At 37.7% G+C, this 21,731-nt stretch overlaps 1 protein-coding gene and 1 long non-coding RNA gene across 3 annotated transcripts; one reads left to right on the top strand and one right to left on the bottom strand.

Annotated features, from left to right (window-relative positions):
• Positions 1 to 7,601: 7,601 nt before the first annotated feature.
• Positions 7,602 to 9,586, bottom strand: LOC135081785 (uncharacterized). 2 transcript variants are annotated; one of them, XR_010259267.1, is made up of 4 exons: positions 8,862 to 9,586; positions 8,676 to 8,759; positions 8,465 to 8,562; positions 7,605 to 7,999 (listed from the first exon to the last, which is right to left on the bottom strand). It is a non-coding gene; the product is annotated as an uncharacterized LOC135081785 (long non-coding RNA). The 2 variants fall into 2 exon arrangements; XR_010259266.1 differs by lacking the exon at positions 8,862 to 9,586 and having other exon boundaries at positions 7,602 to 7,999; positions 8,676 to 8,855.
• A 6,349-nt stretch (positions 9,587 to 15,935) lies between these two features.
• LOC135081654 (uncharacterized) lies at positions 15,936 to 20,645 on the top strand. The gene is made up of 2 exons (XM_063976416.1): positions 15,936 to 18,340; positions 20,522 to 20,645. Exon 1 carries the CDS (start codon positions 16,168 to 16,170, stop codon positions 17,314 to 17,316), a length of 1,149 nt encoding a protein of 382 aa, XP_063832486.1. The 5' UTR covers positions 15,936 to 16,167; the 3' UTR covers positions 17,317 to 18,340; positions 20,522 to 20,645.
• The last annotated feature ends 1,086 nt before the right edge of the window (positions 20,646 to 21,731 follow it).

The following is a 21,731-nucleotide window of genomic DNA, read 5'->3' as shown; positions in this document are numbered from 1 at the left end:
TGTATAAAAAAAGATTTAATGAGATTCAGGATGAATGCCGGGTGCTATTTCTACTACTAAAACTACACTCTGAGGCACAATTAACAGCTACAGAATCTTGCATTACCTGTTTAAAATTTCAAGCCAAATTATATCTCTTATTGTCCCTGAAGTATGTTTGGCACTCAATGCCGTGTTAAAGGATTTAGTGAAGGTAAACTACATTATTTTAATACAAATTATTTATTGTTAATGAAAAATCAACAAGTTTGTTGTTTACAAAAAAAATACTTTAAGACCTAATGAACAATTAAATATTATCTGAAAATGTAACTTTATTATTATCCATCACATTTTCGAAGTTTTCATAAACTTCTCTACTTGTTTGTGGTAGAATAATTTCTTGTGATATAATGTTCACTACTTCCTTTTGTACCCTTTGCACCACCGGCCTGCACCACTGGTGGTGCAAAGGGTATTTTTAAATCCCTCTTGCACCACCAACAAAAAGTGCTGTGCTGTTTTTAGAGGGCCGCCCTGACCCGATCACCGTGCCCAGACAACTGAAACACGGTCGCCAGGTCGGTGCCCTTGGCCAGCTTGCCCGCTCCGGTGTATGGTTCCGCGACAGCGGCTATCCCGATACCCTCACGCGATGCGTACGCTAGCATCTCCCTAAAGGCCGACTGGGACCTATCGAGGTTAATCTGCAAGAAGTGAAGATTGTGATCGCCGCTATTGCGTTCCGTAATCGATTTTACTTAGGACTCTGTTGCGCATCGCGCGTAGTCTCGGGCAAGCTGAATCGGATGGGGAATGTCTGGTGTCGGCCTCGGTTTGGAATCTGACCTTGGAGGCCAGGCAGTTCACACATGTGGGGGCCAAGTTGGCCCTGTCGCAGTTTCTCGCCGTATGACCGGCGGTCGCGCAGTGCTCACAGGTGGGGTCGCGAGCCGGGCAACGCGCCTGGGTGTGGCCGAAGCCCATGCACCGACGGCACTGTATGAATGGTGAGAACTCCTCCGCGTGGACCCGTTGGTACCCCACGCGGACTCGTCCAAGGTTACACATCTGGCGGAAAACTGCCGGTGCGACCAGTAGTACTGCATTGTATAATTGGTCGTTACGGTTTCTGCGCAGGAATCTAAGTTTGATGTCATCTCTAGATGTGGTCTGGATCTCCGGGTTTTGTTCGGTAATGACTCCCACCAGTTCGTCGTTGGGAGTTTCTCGCGAGATTCCTTTTAACACTATCATAGGTCTGATCCTCCTCTCCGGCTCCGCCCTGAACCCGGTCGCAGCGGATCCGGAGTTGACACGGCCCATGGCGTCCCTGAGGTGGTCTTCGTGGTCAAACTCCACCCTCACTTTGCCCCTAGACAACATCTCCACCTTGGCTGGGGTATATTTGACCTCCTCGAATGGGAGGGCCGACCTTAGGGCCCTAACCACGGCCTGACGGTCCACCCCCTCACTAGAGGAGGCCAAGACCAAGGCCGGACGCTGAGGTCCGGGATTCGTGCGTCGAGGTTCGCTGTGCCCTGACCGCGGGCTGTTAGTCGCCAGGGCCTGCGCGTAGGTGGGAAAGGCCGGGGCGGTGGGCCGATAGGCGGCCCATTTCAGTCCTTACGGCCTGTGCGACGGCCTGTATTTCTTCCCCGCAGCAGCGGTGGTGACTGTCTGGTAGAGTTCGCACTGGTGTTTCCGCCTCAATGTGAGGGTACATAATGATTAGTGTCAAAGTACACGTCAAGTCACAAAATAATTCATTCTTGTAAGTTGTACTTGATGTAATTTCATTTCTTATTTTTTATTAATAATTCAAAGCAAAAAAGGTTTATTACATCTGAATTGTAAAAAAATGACAGCTGTCCAAAATCGGAATATAAGTAGGTTTTACTTTTATATGTACCATCCTAGACTGCATCTCTCTTAACACCAGGTGCGATTGTGCTCAAATACCTGCCTTGTGTAGCATAAAAAAAAACTACATCCATGTTACTTCATTTGTCTTTACAGATGTTCATTTTTTTTTATTTTTTGGCCAAATTCAAGAAAAGCCAGTCCTCTTGGTCACGTGTACAATTTAAGTTGGTTGGGTTTTACGGCCAAGGGTACAGCGGTTAAAATTTATTTTCCACTGTACCATCAAGGGAACAGCCAAGGGTACACAGGAAAATAAGGGGGTTTGGAGTAGGAAGATAAACCACAAATTACGCACAATGGCCGAATTGAGAGGCTTGTCTATTGCAAAAATTACTGTGGGAAACCAGCTATACTTTTGAATTTCTATAAAGCCTCCTCTTGTTCTATAAATATTGCAGGCAATGTAATAAAACTCTGGGATATTTGTGAGAAAACTTCTGCTACATGTTTGTTCACTACTGGTTGGAAACAGTCATGTTCAGAACAGTATCTATATTATTGTTGTATAAAGTTAGTAATTCATTTGTAGACTAATGTGGTACCAAGTTTCAAAAGGGCTAAGGGAAGATACTAATTAAAAATTCATGTACAAACTTAAGTTATAGAAAATATTTATTATAATAAAATCTTTAAAACAATCAACAGAATAAGATAAAATGATGTTAATTTTAAGATAAAAACTTAATTGGTATTTCTCTTTCTTTCTAATAAATCTATTTCCAATTCAAGTTTTTTTATTTTTAACTTTGCTATTTTAATATTATACTCATGTTCAACTTCCATCATTTCCAAGTGTCTTTCTTCAAAATGTACATTGCTGTCTACAATAGACTGGCGCATTCCATCATATCTGTAAGTTAAGTAAAAAATGTATAATAAATACCTAGGTATTACAAAAAATGTTTAATTATATCGAAAGTAGATGCACTTACTTATTTTTTAAGTCTTTGCTTTTTAGTTTTAGCCTTTGTGTCAGTAGTAATATCAATTTCTGTCTTCTGAGCAAGTTTTTTAGGTTTGTTAACTGAAATTAATTCAGAAAGTTAAAAACATTTAGCAAAATTAAAATTATCAATTTTATTAATATGTTGGAGCTTAGGTTTGTAGTTTGTAGTTTTTTAGGATCTTGAAAATAGGGACCTTTTCAATAATAAGCCATTCTTCGGTGAACATTGGGGTTTACTTCGGTTTAAACAATATTATAGGTAAATTACAGAAAATAAAGCCTTTCTCGTTGGCGGTAAAAAAATGGAAGCGACGCTTCGGTTGGCGGTCGTCGCATAGACAAAAAATTCTCTCGGCTCCATAGAATTTTTTTAACCGTCTTCGCTTGTTTAATACCTGGTTAACAAGTTTACCTTTAGCTTGTAGTACTGTTACGGGGTGGGTCTAGAAGGTCTTTTTAAAAAAAAAACTATAGTTATTATTACACTTGAAAATTTTAATAAACTAAGAAAAGAAAATAATAAAATATCCCCGAATAAATGTTGCGCACGCGACGGTTCAAACCAAATTAATTATTAAGTGAATCTGATTGGCAAAGAAACGTAGGGCTTCTATTGTATTGACGTCAATGCAATAGAAGCTCCGTGTCATCAATTTTTATATTTATATTTAGTAATGTAAATCCCGATATAACAAACCCCCATTAAGATCTCTCATCACATCTGAAGAGATGAGAGATTAAAAGAATTGTTTTGGTTGGACTGCCGTTTGCGAACATTGTAGCGATAGCACCGGACATTTTGTTTTTTTTATTATTATACCAGAAAATATTAAAAAGATAAATGTATAAAAAAAGATTTAATGAGATTTAGGATTAATGCCGGGTGCTATTTCTACTACTAAAACTATTAACAAAAACTTAAAACTAACTTATTCTTTAACATGGGCGTGAAGTGCTGGCTGAGCTATTATGATGTTTCTCCTCATTGGAGATGGCGTCGATGTAGGTTTGATCTCGTCAGAGCCGGACGAGTCTTCCATATCTCGAATGCTCTGTGTGGTTATTAACATCGTCAGTGTCAAAAGATAACGCTAAAATTATAGACTCGAGTGAATTTAATAACGAATTGATCTGAGATTTAATCTCTACTTTATCAATGCTGTTTGAGACGTTCTCTAAGATGTTGTGAATGACCTCCATGTTTTTCATAAGATGTTTTTCGTTTTCGTTCACTTTCGATATTGAGTTGTTAAAAGAGGAATAATTGATTTTATAACATGGATATTATCTTTCATGAGGTAAGCTAATTTTTCTCATCTGACTGTACATCGTTGATTGCCTGAGAGAATTTAACTGCATCTTCTGAGTCTAATGTACCAAAAAATTTTTTGGGAAGTGATCCGCCGAAATCAATGAGACCTCTTTTTACACGTTCTTTGGGTTCATCATCTGAGAGTAAATATGATACAGATGAGAATTTATTTACATTATCAAGATGTTGATTTCTAAGTGCAGAGAGCGAGTTAGTACATTCAGAGTTAATCTTAGATGATGCAAAAGAATTACAGTATGCAGTGATCTTCTCAAATAAAACTTCTACTTTGTCAAGGTTAGGGTTTATGTGACCTATATCGAGATAAGTAACTACTTCATCTACTTCATTATGAATATCTTCTAATAGAAAAGCAATTCTATCGTAGCTATGAGTTCCTCTGAATCTCCGACACGCCAACGTCTTAGATTTTCTTTGTAAATCAGGTGTAATCCAATGTGCTGTGACACCTAAGAAACTTCTTTTTTTTCCCGACCAAATGTCTGCTGTGGTACATAGATTTATGAAATATCTCGGAGCAAGGTTTTTATTTCATGTATTTCTTTGTTATAATAATCTTGCATACACCATTCCCAAAGATCATCGACTCATTAAAGTCAAACCATTTTGACACATACCTACACTTTCAAATGTTTTTGAAAGGTATGGATCTTCAATGAGGGTTTTCGCGATTGAAAAATCCGCCAGATGGCAATACGTAGACGCGAGGTCCAAATGCTGCGTGATTGGTGGATTTTGACATGTCGCACGTCCTCTAAAAGACTGTCACAACACAAAAAAGCGTGTTTCGAGAAAAAGCGGTATTCAGTTTTTTTTACTTCGTAACAATGTTATGATCACTCGGTAATCTTTAATCTTTAAACGATTAAAGTAATTTTTAATCGTTTTATATTAATTTTATGGACAATTTATTAAACTTACTTGAGAAAATTTTAAGTTGGAAGAAAGGTTGCAGAAATATAGACTTTTCCTTAAATTTATAAAAAATGGCCCATAATATGACACTTTTTTTTATTAGGGTGTTGTAATTTATGTAATAATACAATATATGCAAATGGAATTATTTGTTATAATAAACTATAATGTTTATAAATCTAATAGGAACATCAAAAAGTCACATAAAAAGTTTTTCCTTAAGCTAAGGTACACATAATCAGTCATATCCATCTAAATTTAAGGTACTATCGTAGATTTAATCTTAAATAAACATGAAATTATAAACTTTTGAAAAAAGAGGCATAAAAATTTGGGATGTGGTTGCTCTCTACCAAACTCAGAAGATCCCTTTTTTTATTTTCTTTAAGATTTGGTTTACATTTATAAGCTGGTTTCATTTTAATATTTCTAGCGGACAGTTGCTTTTTTGTGATTTGAACTTCCTGAAACACAGTTTGTTTATATCGTCGGTTGATTGCAAGAAGTAATTAACTAGCAGAAACATGATTTATTTCGAGAAATAGCTTAATGAAGTTTGGAGAGAAAAAAGCCATTTAAAAAAAAAAATTAGGTAGCGCCGCAATGAAAATGCCGATACAAAAAAATAAGTCTTAGTAATCATTTTTAGTTACTGGCATTTTAAAATAACGTACACAGTATTTAAAAAAAATCAAAATATGAAGTTGATGTCTTTTGACTGACGGCCAACTATAACAAACCAAGAAGTAATTACTTTTTACTTTATCGGATTACCGTGATACATGTTAAATCAAGTTAAATTACGTTTAAACAATATAATAAACAATCATAATAACGAAATATGTAATGACTTGTCATCTTCTGGGTCACATTCTAAACAAAAAATTCAGTCTCAAACAAAAATAATACAATCAATAAATTGAAACAAAATATCTTTGTAACATTATTAATTTGGCACAAAAAGTATTTGGTATATTATTATAGCCCCTTATAAATAATACAGTGTAAGTCACGACAAAGTGTACGAAAATAGATGAAACTAGACCTATTTTTATCGACAAAAGAGGTATTTTTTTGTTTTTATTTTTTATATTTTTTTTTCTTCAGATTACTGATTGCAAAGAAAACGTAATAACTTCTAAACTAAGAGGTATATCCCATAAAAACAGTAATAAAGCTAAATAACAGGCGATAGATTAGAGGACGTGCGATATCTGTAAATGTCATGTCAAAAATAACCAATCATGCAGCATTTGGACTTCGCGTCTACGTATTGCCATCTGGCGGATTTTTCAATCGCGAAAACCCTCATTGCTCTCAAAGGTATCATAGAATGTATAAAGAATTTTATGATGTTCTGATTGAATTCTTCTTGAGATACTTTAGCCTATCTAGTCTGTACGGTCTGTACCTGTGTATCTGGAGCTGTTTTCTTCTTTTTTTATTAATGGCAATATACGCTTTATAGTCGTCGAATGCGCTTTCGCCGTGCTTTCTTTTCAGGTGGGTGACAAAGTCAGACGTTGAAGGCAAAGTTCCAGATATTTTTACTTGTTTTGGCAAGCACAACGTACACAATCTAACTCGTTTGCGATATGAAGAATCTTCTTTAGAACATTGAAAGAACTTTCCATCAAGAATCGTTTCGTTAATATTTTCCACCAAACTGTTAAAACTTGAAGTTGAAGCTTCTTGGCGCAGTAAAAGCAAGTCTTCTGAGTCGTTCATATTGTAGTACAACTAAACGGCGCGCGCGCAGTAGTTTATCGAATTATGTACATATGAAAATAGGTGAAACTAGACCTATTTTTATCGACAAAACAGAGGTCAAATAATTTTTAAGTTTTTTAAATATTTTTTTTTTATATTCTTTCGCGGGTCACACCTTGGCCTGGGGTTGAGCAGCCTTGGACTAAAGCAATTGTCGCAGTATAGTTCTAGATGAGTATGACTGGGCTTTTTATTATTTACGATGTAATCATTTAAAGCTGAAATAACTTCATTAGGTCCTATTAATGCATATTGTTCGGTGTATATGTACATTGTTGGTGTGCGTGTGGATTGAGTGAGCACCCCCTGGAAAGCATAAATTTATACTTATCTATTTGTAAAAGGCCTAAAACGATTTTTAAAAACAATCTTTCCATTTAATATTTTAAACTATTATGTTGCATTTTTACTATAAACTCGTGTAACCGTTTTCGGATTTTTGCTTTCACACGTTGATTCATACACATCTCCGCTTCTTTTGACACTTTACCTGGAATTCTACACCTTCAGAAGCAGCACAAATCGTTGCACTATTGCAAGAAGGGCTCAGCCAGCGGGCTGTCGCACGTCAGCGCCACATAAGCCAGTCCTGGGTTTCGAAAGTTTTAAGACGCTTTCGGGAGACTGGTGGCTTTATCCCGAGACCAAGTTCTGAACAGCGCCGGTGCACATCGCAGAGGGAAGACCGTTTTTTCATGTCAACCTCTCTATGAAATCGTCATTTGACTGGAATCTACGTCCAACAAGAGCTCAGAAGTAGCGAGTAGACAGTTTGTCTAAGACATAAGCAATAGAGTTTAACTCCAAAAAGGCCTGCCACAGGCTCGAACGTGACGGTCACCGATAAGCACGCTTTCAATTTGCTCGTACACATTGTAAATAAGAAATTTTTGCCGGAGCAAAATAAAAATAATTATTTAAATTGATAACAATTTATTGTGGGTGAGACACAAAAAATTTAAAAAGAAAAAAAAGGGGATGGGTCGTTGGGCCGTTTGGTTGGTATGGATTAAAAATACTTAAGAATACGGGATTAGCGCGCTAGTCACCACCACTCGGCTCAACCCCCTCCGCACCCGTCGGGCGCAGCAAGCGTCTGGCACTGCGGGACAGCCGGTGCCAAACACCTCCTAGTGTACAAAAAAAATATATTATTAAAATATCGTTACAGTAAGTGCACCACTGGTGCATTAATACCCTACAGCTTAAACAGGTAGTAATAGGCATATTAATACAAAGAAATTAATTTACTTGTGTTCGCTTAGTTAAATTACTACGACACACAAAAAAAACAATCCATCGCTCTCAAGGATGGAGCAAATGTGAACACAGCAAAATCCAACGGTAATTCATTACAATGGTAAATCTATTTAGAAGGTAACATTTTGGTAAAATGTAATCATTGTAATTATTACATCATTTACCTTCACAAAGCGAACTAAAAATAGTTAACACAACGAAATCCATTGATAATACATCACAATGGTAAATTTATTTAAGAATTTACTTTTTGGTAAAATGTAATCATCGTGGGTAATCTACTTTTTCAAAGTAAACTAAAATAATGGACAAGCTCAATAGAAAACGGAACCAACCTATGAAGTAGGGTAGCCCAGGACCGCGGTGGACGGCCTCGGTAGTGTACATATCGGCCAGTCATGGTCGGGGAACGACTCTCAGGCACCATCGTCACCTTTTGAACAAAATTTACTAAATTGCGGACACATCACCGAGTTCCATGTTTCTAATAATTTATCCTAACTCAGCGGAGAGGTGAATGAGATCGAGAAAGAAATTACAACATACCTTCAACGGAGGAAAAAATCCGGCGACAGCCGCTAAAGCAGGACACAGCGCAGAGCTCGCCACCGAGCACTGCCCAACCAAAATCTGTGAATAACAACCACGCGCATTGGTTAACAATGCCGCTAATGCAAACAAGAAAATAACAAGGAGAAATCCTAGGTGATCCTTGGGATAGCACCTGCTTACCTCGATTAAGTGTGGGTCTAAGCGTAGCACGTGGCAGTGGGTCCGCAAAATTACGGGGCTTTCGGATTTATTTCTGAATTCCCTTATTTTCGCTGAGGATGACGATGCGTGCCCTGCCCGTTTATTTGGGAATCGGCACGGTTCAGACCTCTTGGAATCGGGACACTAGGACACCACGCACACCGGAACTTCCACTCGCGAGCACGGACAACCAAGCAAAAAAAAAGGACACTCCAAAAAACGCCGGTCATCACCTGTGACTTGTGGTCCGAATCAAACCCAACAATAACAAACAATAAAAATGTTTCTTCATTTTTATTTTTTATTTCTATTTCTAATAAGTTCTATTTGAGTCAACCAGCCTCTTATTGAATAATTTCGATATGAGAACTCACAAAACTGCTCCTCCGATTTAAATTTAATTAATTAATTTAACTTTTAGAAACAGAAGAAACTTCACTCATAGTATTCGGACCGTCTCCCGCGCGTTTCGTTTCGCTCAGAATATGTCAAATTTCTAGAACGTTCCGAACCCATGATCGATCAAGATACATTACAATGTTATTTTAATATAAACATTGAGGAAAATACTAGAAATAGCTAGAATTTAAATTAAAGAGCCTAAATATTAAGTTTTATAAAAATTTAGTGTTGAATATTTAATTTCATTATACACTTCTTCTATACTAAAAGAATGGAACGTAACGCATTGATCTGTCAAACGGAGACATTCAAAAGTGAGGTTATTTATTGCTCTGCTCACCAAAACAACGTAATTAATTTTTAATAAAAGTTAATCTAAATTCAGTGAATCTCCAACGACGACACAATCAAGTGACAAAGGAAATACTGTACACTTTGTAATATGTGACCTTACGGTCAGTTGGAATGTTTGTTTGTGGAAATCGGTAAGTATTCAATCTTGCCAAGAAAAAAAAGTGTTACAACATCTCGATGTTAAGTCAAGCAAGACACCCCCATAAGCCACTGTTTCAGCGAACCAGCACTGCACAAATCGCTCCTCAGGCCGCCTATAAACCCGACCTCTTCGACTGCTGCCCTGCAAACGCAGTTTGCATTCATCGGAGAACAGAATTCGCCTCCATTACTCGCCTTCCCATTTTGCCGTAAAAAAATCTATAGATAAGTCTCAAAAAATTAATAAGAGATCAGAGGTGGCTACTTACTACGTACCATTTTGGAAGTCTATCTTTCAAACGATTGACTTTTTAGGAACCTCAATGTAATTTTTAGACTTATCTATAGATTTTTTTAGTTTTAGGTTACATGCATTTTTTATAAAAAAAAGCCCCTTTTAATATTTTAAAAGGTTGAGGTAAAAGTAGGAAATTTATCACATTTACCAGTTATCAATCATTTAACCTCAGTACCGATAAATGTGACACATTTTCATCGAGCAACAGAGACTTCATATAAAGTGGAGGGTGTTTGCATATAAAGTGTCAAAAACTTAGTCCAGGTGTGGAGAGGGTGGCCCTACTAAGCCACCTTTTAATTTTTCACATACTCAATATGTTTATTGCTAAACTTATATGAAAAATGATTGCATAAAACTAACACAATTTGCCCCTTGTTCACAAAAGTGTGTATGATTGTTTTATGCCAGAAAAAATAGACCATAATTACCTACACAATGTATGTAATTAGTAAACATTTTAAATATATTACTGGAAACTTACCATCAGTAGTAAGTGGAACACCATGTAAAATCTCCCTCCGTGTGAGCAAACAAGGATAAGAATAACGTATTCTTACACCAGATTGATCAAATTGAGCTTCGTCAAAATGCTTAACACAAACACGTTTCTTCAACAACTGGCTTTTATTCAGTCCAAGTAAACCAGGATTTGTCGGAACCAGGAATGACATCCACAAATTGCGTAAATCATCATTTACGGGCATGCAAAACAGTTTGTGGCTATTGCTTGTCGAATCACAACCACCGACACAACACCTAAAAGGTGCCATGATGGTTATTGCAACACGAAAACAACGTAGAAATATTGCACTGTCAATTCGAGGAGAATGGCTCTCAAGAAACTCAACTCAACCAAGTTTGGGAGGAGAAACTAGTTAACCGGCACTCTTCAAAGTGAAACAACACAACGAATGGATGGAAGTTTGAAAAACTTTCAGTCAGTCAAACTGTCAAAAGTGACAATATGGCGGCTGCAATGGCGGCAGACTAACCACAGACTATAAATATCTATCCGCGATGCTAGCGCCACAACTACTCTAATGGAACTAAAGCTGTCAGACCCCTGGACCAGCCGATTGAATGTGTCGATAGATATAGCCTGACCAGGAACATAAAAACCCTGGCATAGAGGCGCGTCAATTGCATTTGATAGTGCAACACTGAGTACAGTCGTACCTGTGTTAAATTAATAGGCTAACTTTATGTATCAGGATTCAGGATTACCGGCTTATTTGATATTTTCATAAATTAACTAAAAAATATTACTATAGGTAACCTGATTTAAATAAATTAAATGAAACCATCAATCGAGCTAGAAGGATTTATTTTATTATTCATCAATAATCAAATTCAGAACTTGAATATTCAACTGCAATGTCTGCTCATGAACGCTTCAAACTCGGTACTTCTTTCCCAATTCCATAAAATTCAACACTTAGAAAGTGACAAAAAAATTTAAAATAGGTAGTTGAAACAAACCACAGCTAATTTTCATAGTGGACTGTACTATACGATAAACATGACAGTCAATTTGACAACCTTTGTCGGAAACATTATTCAATGAAAATATTGTCCGAACCCTTAGTATTTCTCTTCGACAAATATTTTAACACATTGTGAACCACTTTTCTTTCACGATTATAAAAAGATTTTAGCAATTTAATTCACAAAATCAATTGCGCACATTTAAAATAAAGTTTGTTTACACTTTGACAGCAATAGACTGACATGCAAGGTGACATGTCAATGAAGTTTTCAGTTACTGTTGCCATTAAAAGAAATTAGTACCATTAGTTTTCCGCAACATGGCGAGGGTTTTTATGTTCCTGGTCAGGCTATACTTTGTTGTAAATGAAAAAAAAACAAAGTTTATTTAAGCAGCGCGGGAATACATTTTTGATGGCATTCATTGCTGCAAGTTCAAAATCGGTTACAATGATTTCAGGATTCAATTTCACCTTCAACTTATTTACAGCATGGCGTTTTAGAATTTCTAAGAAAATCATGTAACATCTTTGTGATTTATGTGAGAGCAAACTATATGCTAGGGGAAGGGACACACAAAATACTCCCTGTATTTTGTGTGTCCCTTCCGGTGTTCCGACTATTGCATGTACCGTATATTTTTCAGGATCAGGATCAGGCAAATGTGCATGTTCATGATTTTGTGACATAACAACATGAGTATTACCTCTCATGAGCTGAGTTGTTACAAACACGTCGCACCGCGCTGAATGATTTCGCGTACATCGCCAGTAAAACTTTGTATCGCGCCTATTATTTAAATGATACGAGTAACCTTCCGGCTTTTACCCGTGGTCCCCCCAACATGTCCCCCTGGTGGGTCCACGGGTAATTTTTTTTACCCGTTGTCCCACCGTTCTGAACAGTGTTTGCCAGTGGGTCTACGGGTAATTTATTTTAACCATGGTCCCACCGCACTAAGTGGCAAACATTGCTTGTCACTTAGCCTAGGTATCTATAATATTATAAAAAAATCTATAATTAATATAGAAAATAATTATAGGTAGGTACGGCACCATAATATCTTTATAATATCTTCACATCACACATGTGGGTTAAAGTCACTCATATCCTACTCGGCGTTTGATATTTCATCCCAGACATAGGTGACATGCAATGTTTGCCACTTAGTGCGGTGGGACCATGGTTAAAATAAATGGGGACATGTTGGGGGGACCACGGGTAAAAGCCGATTTAACTAAGAGAATCTTGAATGTTTATTAGTGCACATGCTATCACAATAGTATCATTGAGTACTCTTAAGAAATTGTTATCAATGACAGAGTGTTGTTTTAACATGTTAAATGCTCTTATACGCCTTATGACTCGTTCCACATGAATCCTTAAACTGGCAATAATTTTTGTTTGCCGGACTTCTTCTTTAGATAACTTTGACCCAGAGGCTACACTAGGAGGCCTTAACAGTTTGATGCCTTTTTTACTCAATGTTTGTTCCACATGCTTGAATCCTCTATCAGCTAATATGACAGTACCTGGATCTAGATAATCTAGAAAGTTGCAATTTTCCACAATAGTGACATCACTTGCTCTGCCCCCAAAACCAGGAGAAATATAATTAGGACCATTAGGTGTACATGATATCAAGTACTTTACAGTATTACCTTTCTTATAATCTGACCAAGTTAATGCTTGAAAAAGGGCTTTGGAAGGCTTTTGTATGTCTATTTCCAGGCAGTCAATAATACAACTTACATTGTGATAGTTATGTCGAAATGAGATTGGTAGTCTTTCTGATAGATTGTTTATTTAAGTTTACAATAAAAGGGCGTACAAAGCTAGCGATAATTGGAATATTTTTCAAAAATAATTTACTGTTATGATATTGACAGTCCAAAATTATCTTCAAGTTCAGAAAAAGTACTATTTAATTATTATTTTTTTAAACACATTAATATATGTTCATGTGGTATGTGGGTGTGTTTATGTATTAAATGAACTAAAAAATAGCAGTCTTTAAGGATTCCAATCAGGGCTGCCAGATGAAAAAAAGGCATGATCGTACGTCAACCACAAAAAAAACGTATTCCAAGGAAATGTTTAAATGAAAAGATCGTACAACTAGAAGTTCACTTTTTATTAAAAGAAGTTCCAGAATTAGAATTATAATACTTAAACTATTTATTCGACTTGTACAAATTTTCTGAGGTCATATTTTTTAACATTTCTGTAGTTGGCTTAAACTTTGTGCAGTTTTCGTTTCTTCGTAATAATTGCTTGGCCAATAATGTTCCCTTCAGTGTTTCATTAGACAAACTATTTCTAAGTTTTGTTTTAATTAAATTGACTTCACTGAATGCCCTTTCACAGTCTGCACTGGAATGGGGTAAACACAACACATTTATGGCAAACTGAGCCAGTGTTTTGTATTCTTCAAATTGTTTTTAATTACACCCCAAAACTCATCGGTATTCATAGAAATTAAATCAATTTTATCAGCAATACTCGGAAAACTGCGCCATTCATCATCTATTGCCTGCATCTCTCTGCTCTGCTCTGGTTTTATTATTCTCGGAAGAAGTATCATGAGTGGCTGTAACGTCGGTACCTTTTTCCTGTAGTTACTGGAAGCAGCATTGGTAGGTTCAAGGCAGTCCAGTTTTGATAAAATGGGGTCATCTAAATCATATCTTTTTTTTAATTTCTTTAGCACTTGTGATTAAAAAATGCCGACAGCGTTGAAAAAACTCCTTGGAAGCAGTACTCTGGCAACGAAGTTCAGGCTGTGTAATTTTGTTCATCACTTGAATTCCCAGATACATTTGTTCATCTTTCAACCATTTGTCTTGTCGTTCAAGGTCAATAGCAGACAGCTCTGTTTTGTTGACATAATCACGATCCAAAATACACAGCAAAATGTCTTTATACATTTCGCGCACCTTTTCGTTTAACGATGTGATCACTACTTTTTCCGATTGAAAAAGTTTGTTGAAGTTGGTGAATAATAAAGTTGTATGAATGGATCATTCAAACTTTTGAATATCAGTTCGGTTGAAAGAAGACGTTCATTCAGCCAGAAATCAGTAAAGAACAATTTTAATGCATCCCATTGTTCTAACCCAATATACAACATTGGCTTTTTTACTATTAAACGCAAAGTATTCTGCAAACATTGTTTTTTTTTCAATATCTTCATTTGTGTATGCAATGCTTGTACTGGATTCAGACACCTTTGATGGAGTACCTGCAAGTGATGAATCCTGTTGTAGAGGATTGTCTTTATATAAAGATACATCACTCTCTGATTTTTCATCATCCATAAAGTTAATCATTTTCTTTATATTAATAACACCAGATGCAGATGGCTTTTCATGACAAAAGTTTGGATTAATCTTAAATGGAGAAGTGTAACTAGACACAAGAGTAGGTTTGAGAGGTGAAACAGCTGTATCTCTTGTTATGAACTTAGTTTGCACCGCCTTGCTTCTAATGTACACTTTATTTAAAGAATGACACTGGACTGATTTTAGTCCGTTTATGCTCAGAATGCCAACTTCTCAAAATGCCAACCGCTCGCAAAATGACAACTTCTCAGAATGCCAACTTCGCGAAATGCCAACTTCTCAAAATGCCAATTTCTCAAAATGCCAACTTCTCAAAATGACAACTTCTCATAATGACAACTTACAATTATAAGAAATGCAGGAGCAGTGAATGCTACCACAAATAATAAAAATAATTAAAAAGTCCATATATTTACAATATCTCAATATCTTTATTTGTTACTATACAATCAATCAACACACGAGGGTCGTATCGCATCAATCTCTCATCTCAAATGTCGATTGAATGACATACACCTATATATTTGTTACAATCATTGTCAAAATAGGATAAACAAAAACCAGATAAGGTCATAGTACACTTTAAATCATAAATTAGTGTATGGCGAAAATAATGTTACGTTATGAGGGTAGTTGTAAAAAATGCACAAGTTATACTTGTCAAAATTATATCGCCCTTGTAATGTGTTAGTTTATCCAGTAAAATAATTGTTTTGCTGTTAGACCGTACCTGGTTTTTGTTTATCTGATTTTGGCAATGATTGTAACAATTACAATTATATAGGTGTATGTCATTCAATCGACATTTGAGATGAGAGATTAATGCGATACGACCCTAGTGTATTGATTGATTGTATAGTAACAAATAAATATATTTTGTTTATTGTAAATATATGGACTTTTTAATTATTTTTATTATTTGTGGTAGCATTCACTGCTCCTGCATTCATTATAATTGTAAGTTGTCATTATGAGAAGTTGTCATTTCGAGAAGTTGGCATTGTGCTTCCTCGCCTTGTCCGGGGGAATGGGTGAGAGAGCTATTGCTGATTTCATCGTTTTAACAGGTTTTTTCGTCTGGCAACACTGGTTTCCCGCCCTTTTTCCTGCAACATAGACTACAAACCGCGCGAATCATCCCCTCCACCAAGTGTGGGCGCCCATCATGGCGGCCGTCTATCGCTCATTGCGTTGCTGAACTTCGCAGGATTAACAAGGTCAAGAGGAAGTCCTGTCAGTTTATTCAGAAAAAATATTCAACATGGACGCCTCATCGTCTGGTGATGCTGAAAGGAGCCGGAAGAGGCGAAGAAGACGGAGGGCACCATCAACAAGTTCCTCTTCTTCAAGTAGCTCGATAGAACGGGCTAATTGGCGGCATTCTGCAAAAAGAGCTAAGTACCACAATTCCGATACTTTATTAGAAAATTTGTGTAACCAAGTTGAAGTATTAACGAATTTTATGCATAATATTGTTCAAAACAACGAAATCCCAAGTCAATCAATTTTGCCGGGTGCTACAGATAGTACACCCACGGCCACCTTAGAAACAGAATTGCAAAATGAGGGTAGTAAAGAGTTTTGTTTAAAATCCTTGCAAACAACATTAAAAGAATCTGGTTTTGGTAAAACTGACCAGGATCGATTTGACATCATTAACTCTTTGCAACTATTTGGGTCACCTGATTGGTTGAACATTAATTTCATTGATACACAAAAATCTTATTTATCTAAACCTGGTTTTGTCGAGTTGGAAACGAACGACGATTTGAAACCATACGATAAAAATAAATTTCTACCCTCATGTGAACGCACGTTCGCGGCTTTATCAAATGCCATACTTTTACAAAGAGGAATGTTGCAAAATAATGTTACTCAATTGTTGACTTGGGTGAAGGACTTGCAGTCCGTCTCCTATGATGAATTTAGTGCTAAAATCAAGGAATTATTTTGTGAGGATAAGGATTACAATGAAATTTCTAACAATATTATGCAAATTATTTGCGGAAAACGAGCTTCAATCATTAACAATCGACGAACTGAACTTTTGAAATCGGTTTCAAATAACTTCACGGCTGATAAATTCAAAAAGATCCCACCATCTCCGGAATTTTTATTTCAGCCGGATCAATTTAATTCTTTGCTAGAGAAAGAGGGTGGTCCTACAAAAGTTTTTCAAAAACCCCAACTTGCAAAAACAACTAATGTTTCCTTTAAAGGACAACCTCCAAAATTTGCTCCAAAGAATCAATATTTAACCTCCTTTCGAGGAAATACTAACGGACCATCAGTTCAGAGTTCAAAACAAGACTTGTCATCGCGAGGAAAACGAAAGTACTCTTATGACTCAAATAAAAAATCTAGTGGACGACGTCACGGCGGAGATTCCAAAAGACGTCGTTATGATTGACTCGAGAGTGTTTCAAGCAGGGCGCTTGAAACATTTTCTCGAGAGGTGGGTAGCTCTAAAAACTCCAAAGGTGATTTTGAATATGATTTCAAATTTTCGAATACCATTCGTAAAAAAGCCCCCGCTGATTATTCCAAATCTAAATTATTATCAGACTCCGGATACCCCACAAATGTGTATAGAAGTGCAAAAAATGATCGATTCGAACATAATCGAACCAGCTCAGGTGAGTCCCAGTTTTGTTTCACCGTTGTTCCTAATAGAGAAGACGGATCAATCATATCGACCAATTTTCAATTTAAAATGCCTAAACGATTATATTTCGGTAAAGAAATTTTATCTTGTGTCGCACTTCGAGATACCCAAATTCCTTCAACCAGGCGATTGGTTGACAAAAATCGACATGTCACAAGCTTACTTTCACGTGAATGTAGCTCAAAGTCATCGACGCTTCCTAAGATTGATTTTCAGGCAAAAACTATACCAGATGACATGTCTTCCATTCGGTATAGCATGCGCACCAAGATGTTTCGCAATGATAACAAATTTTTTAGCTCAAAAGCTAAGAGAAGTGGGAATGAGGGTAGTAGTATATTTGGACGATTTTTTGATTGTGAACCAGAGCCGAAGTCTGCTTCAGCAGCAGACCTCGGCTGCAGTACACTTACTTCAAGTACTAGGTTGGATCCTAAATTTCGAAAAATCTATATTGTGCCCCACGCAGGACCTAGAGTTCTTAGGGATTCGATGGGACACAGCCTCAAATCGAAAATACCTTCCTCAGCAGAAGGTACTAAAACTTCGTGTGGAGTTTCAGCGACTCTTAACGAGGAAAACATGCTCATTGAGGGAAGCCCAATCGATACTAGGAAGGTTGAACTTCGCAAATTATGTAGTCCCTCAAGGTCGTTTACACTGCCGCTTGTTTCAGAGTCACCTACGAATCCTACGCCAGGGACATCCAAAGCAACGACACAGCCTACCCAAGGAAGTAATAGAGGAGCTGCAATGGTGGCGTCGATCGGTGAGCGAACACTCATTAATTCACTTACCTCAGGTCACACATCACCTTGTAACCGATGCATCGGATCAGGGCTGGGGTGCCCTACTGAACGACACTCACCTGTCGGGTCAGTGGGCTCCTCATCAACAGCGCTGGCACAGCAACATCAAGGAATTGGTTGCCATCCAGATGGCAATAGCAGCCTGTGCACACGACCCTCACGGTGCCTGTCTTTTGATCCAATCGGACAATACGACGGCGATGGCCTACTTACGCAACCAGGGTGGGACGAGATCTCCAATGCTAATGGCAAAGACTCGAGAGGTATGTCAACTCATCCAGGACTTACAGATGGTAGTCATATGTCAACACTTACCGGGGTGCTTCAACGGCATCGCGGACCGCATGTCTCGAGGAAAACCAATCCCGGAATGGCATCTCCTGCCAGAGGTAACTTCGGAACTATTTCGGACATTTGGTGTTCCACAGATAGACCTTTTCGCATCTGTTCGAGCGCACGTAGTTCAGCGCTACGTGTCGATGGACCCGTGGGACAAGAGAGCGGAGTTTCACAATGCCTTCAGCCGGCAGTGGAATTACAATCTAGGGTGGGTGTTTCCACCCCCGTCTCTCATACCACGAGTATTAATTCATCTGAACAGTTGCAGCGGCCTATACATAGTGATAGCACCAAAATGGCCGAAATCGTTTTGGAGACCAGACCTCCAGAACAGAGCCCTCAGCGGGCCAGTTCAAATTCAGAACCTGAGCGAGACGTTAGTGGACATGACCACAGGTTACTCACTTCCAAGGGTAGAAGACCTTATTCTGGAAGCATGGTTGATTGGAGCTGGGACTCTCTCCTCAAGAGTTGGACTGTAGAAGAAAAAGCTCTGCTGCTTAATGGTTGGCGTAAGTCTACGACGTTATCATATAAACCGGCGTGGAACCGCTGGGTGAAATGGTGCGCGGAGAATAATGTCACAGTGTCAACTCCCTTGGCTAAAGACCTGGCAAAGTTTCTAGCACATCTTCATTTGACAGAGAAATTGGCGCCTGCTACAATTCATTTGCACAAGTCGGTAATATCGACTATATGCGAACCTCATGTAGGCAAAAAATTAAGCGAGGACATCTTCGTAAGACAGGTACTAAAATCTATTACACTTACACGACCAAGAGTTAAAAAAGTGCCAATTTGGGATCCGCAGCTTGTAGTCCAGTGGCTTAAAGACAATAATCCAGAAGTTGTCTCTTTATTCGAGGCAAACCGACGCTGTGCAACGATTTTATTGCTTGTGTCAGGTAGACGTATTCATGATTTGACACTTTTAAACGTGTCTTCTGATCATTTAGAGCATGATGGCTCCAATATTATACTATGGCCAACTTTTGACTCGAAGACTGACACCACCCGGCATCAGCAATCGGGGTGGAAGCTGATCCCCCACGAAAATCAAATGTTGGACCCAGTGTATTGGATACATAAGGTCATCGAATTATCAGCTACGAGAAGAGGCTCACTTCAGCAACTTTTTATTACAACCCAAGGTAAGGCGAAGCCTGCTTCCAGGACAGTAATTGCTAATTGGGTAAGAACTATTTTTAAGGCCGCAGGTATTGATGCTAGCCCAGGAAGCAGTAGATCAGCTGTTGCATCGCTCAATTGGCTTTGCAATGTTCCAATTGACAAAATTCTTAAAAAAGGTAATTGGAATCAGGCTTCGACCTTTCTTAAACATTATTGTAGGGAAATTAGAAATACTAGGAGTAATCAATTTATCAACATGTCAAATTTATTTTTACCTTTAGATGATTAGATAATGCTAATGCTAATAACTAATAACCATGAAATATGAATATTTGCTTTTTTTATGAAGAGTTGAAATAAAGTTTAGTTTTCTTTATTTAATGTGTTATAATTTTGTACCTTAAACTAAATTAATTTACATAATATGTGGACCGTTATGGTCAAGGCGCTAATCATCTATCCCTCACCAGGTGTTAACAGACATTTCTCACCCATTCCCCCGGACAAGGCGAGGAAGCACAATGTAGAGGTTTTACCTTCCAATAAAACCGCCATTGTGCTCCGAGCCTTGTCCGGGCATTTTATTGCCCCTGGTGAGAGCAATGAGCGATAGACGGCCGCCATGATGGGCGCCCACACTTGGTGGAGGGGATGATTCGCGCGGTTTGTAGTCTATGTTGCAGGAAAAAGGGCGGGAAACCAGTGTTGCCAGACGAAAAAACCTGTTAAAACGATGAAATCAGCAATAGCTCTCTCACCCATTCCCCCGGACAAGGCTCGGAGCACAATGGCGGTTTTATTGGAAGGTAAAACCTCTACATTTTGAGAAGTTGGCATTTTGAGAAGTTGGCATTTCGCGAAGTTGGCATTTCGAGAAGTTGGCATTCTGAGAAGTTGTCATTTTGCGAGCGGTTGGCATTTTGAGAAGTTGGCATTCTGAGCATAAACATTTTTCAACTGTTACCACAGGTTCTGTTATTGTACTTTTGTAAAAAAAAATAAATAAAAAAAATATCAATTTATGAATAATGCAGAAATTGTATGATATTACTGTATTAACTGGGATAAGGCTCTGGAAGTGTGAAAATAATTTCAGTACAATTAAAAACTAAGTTTGCATACCTTTTGTACAAGCTTCGACTACAGTAGCAGTAGGCATAGGCTCATCACTGGTTATTGTAGGTAGGTAGGTAGGTTGTTGAATGTCTTCATATTGTGCAAAATTGTTATCATTAAACGTTTTATCAAATGTGTATCCAGAAACAGCAGGGGTATCAATTTCTCTGCAGTGTTGTTTATATGCGTTGAATACATCAGTTAGAGTACGGTAAACAGGCTCTAAGTATAATTTTGTTGTTTCTTTACTTGCATAATGAGAAGGCATTTTTGGTATTTTTTTTCAAGTAATCGTTTAAAACTATTTTTTTGCATTTCTTATTCCACTTCCCCCTGCCTGATCAGTGTCTTGACTTAAGTTGAAAGTATTTGTTTTGGCCCACATCTGAACAGTAGTAAACTTCAATGATAAAGCATTCAAAAACATTTCGACGGGTCCGTAGAACGAACACGTAATGTTACTATAAGACGAATTATAGTTTTTTGATCAAATGTAATAAGTATCACAGTAGCTATATAAGGTGTTATTTTTTGTACTGATCATACTTTACCAACACATCTAATAAAATCATACAAATAAGACCCAAGTGTTTTTTCAAAAAAATTCAGGCTAGTTTTCGAGTAAAACGACAAAGAATGTTTCGAAAAAAAGAAAAAATAAATCATCCTTTGAGCGCGGTGAGTACTCGTTTACGCACTATCGTAGTAGCCGGCCGAGGGCAACGACCGCTGCCACGTGCCGCGCCGCGTGAGTCGGCCATATTG

This window comes from Ostrinia nubilalis, chromosome 20 (assembly GCF_963855985.1).
Source record: "Ostrinia nubilalis chromosome 20, ilOstNubi1.1, whole genome shotgun sequence".
In the NCBI taxonomy this organism is placed as follows: Eukaryota; Metazoa; Arthropoda; class Insecta; order Lepidoptera; family Crambidae; genus Ostrinia; species Ostrinia nubilalis.
This window is presented reverse-complemented; position numbering and strand designations above follow the sequence as displayed.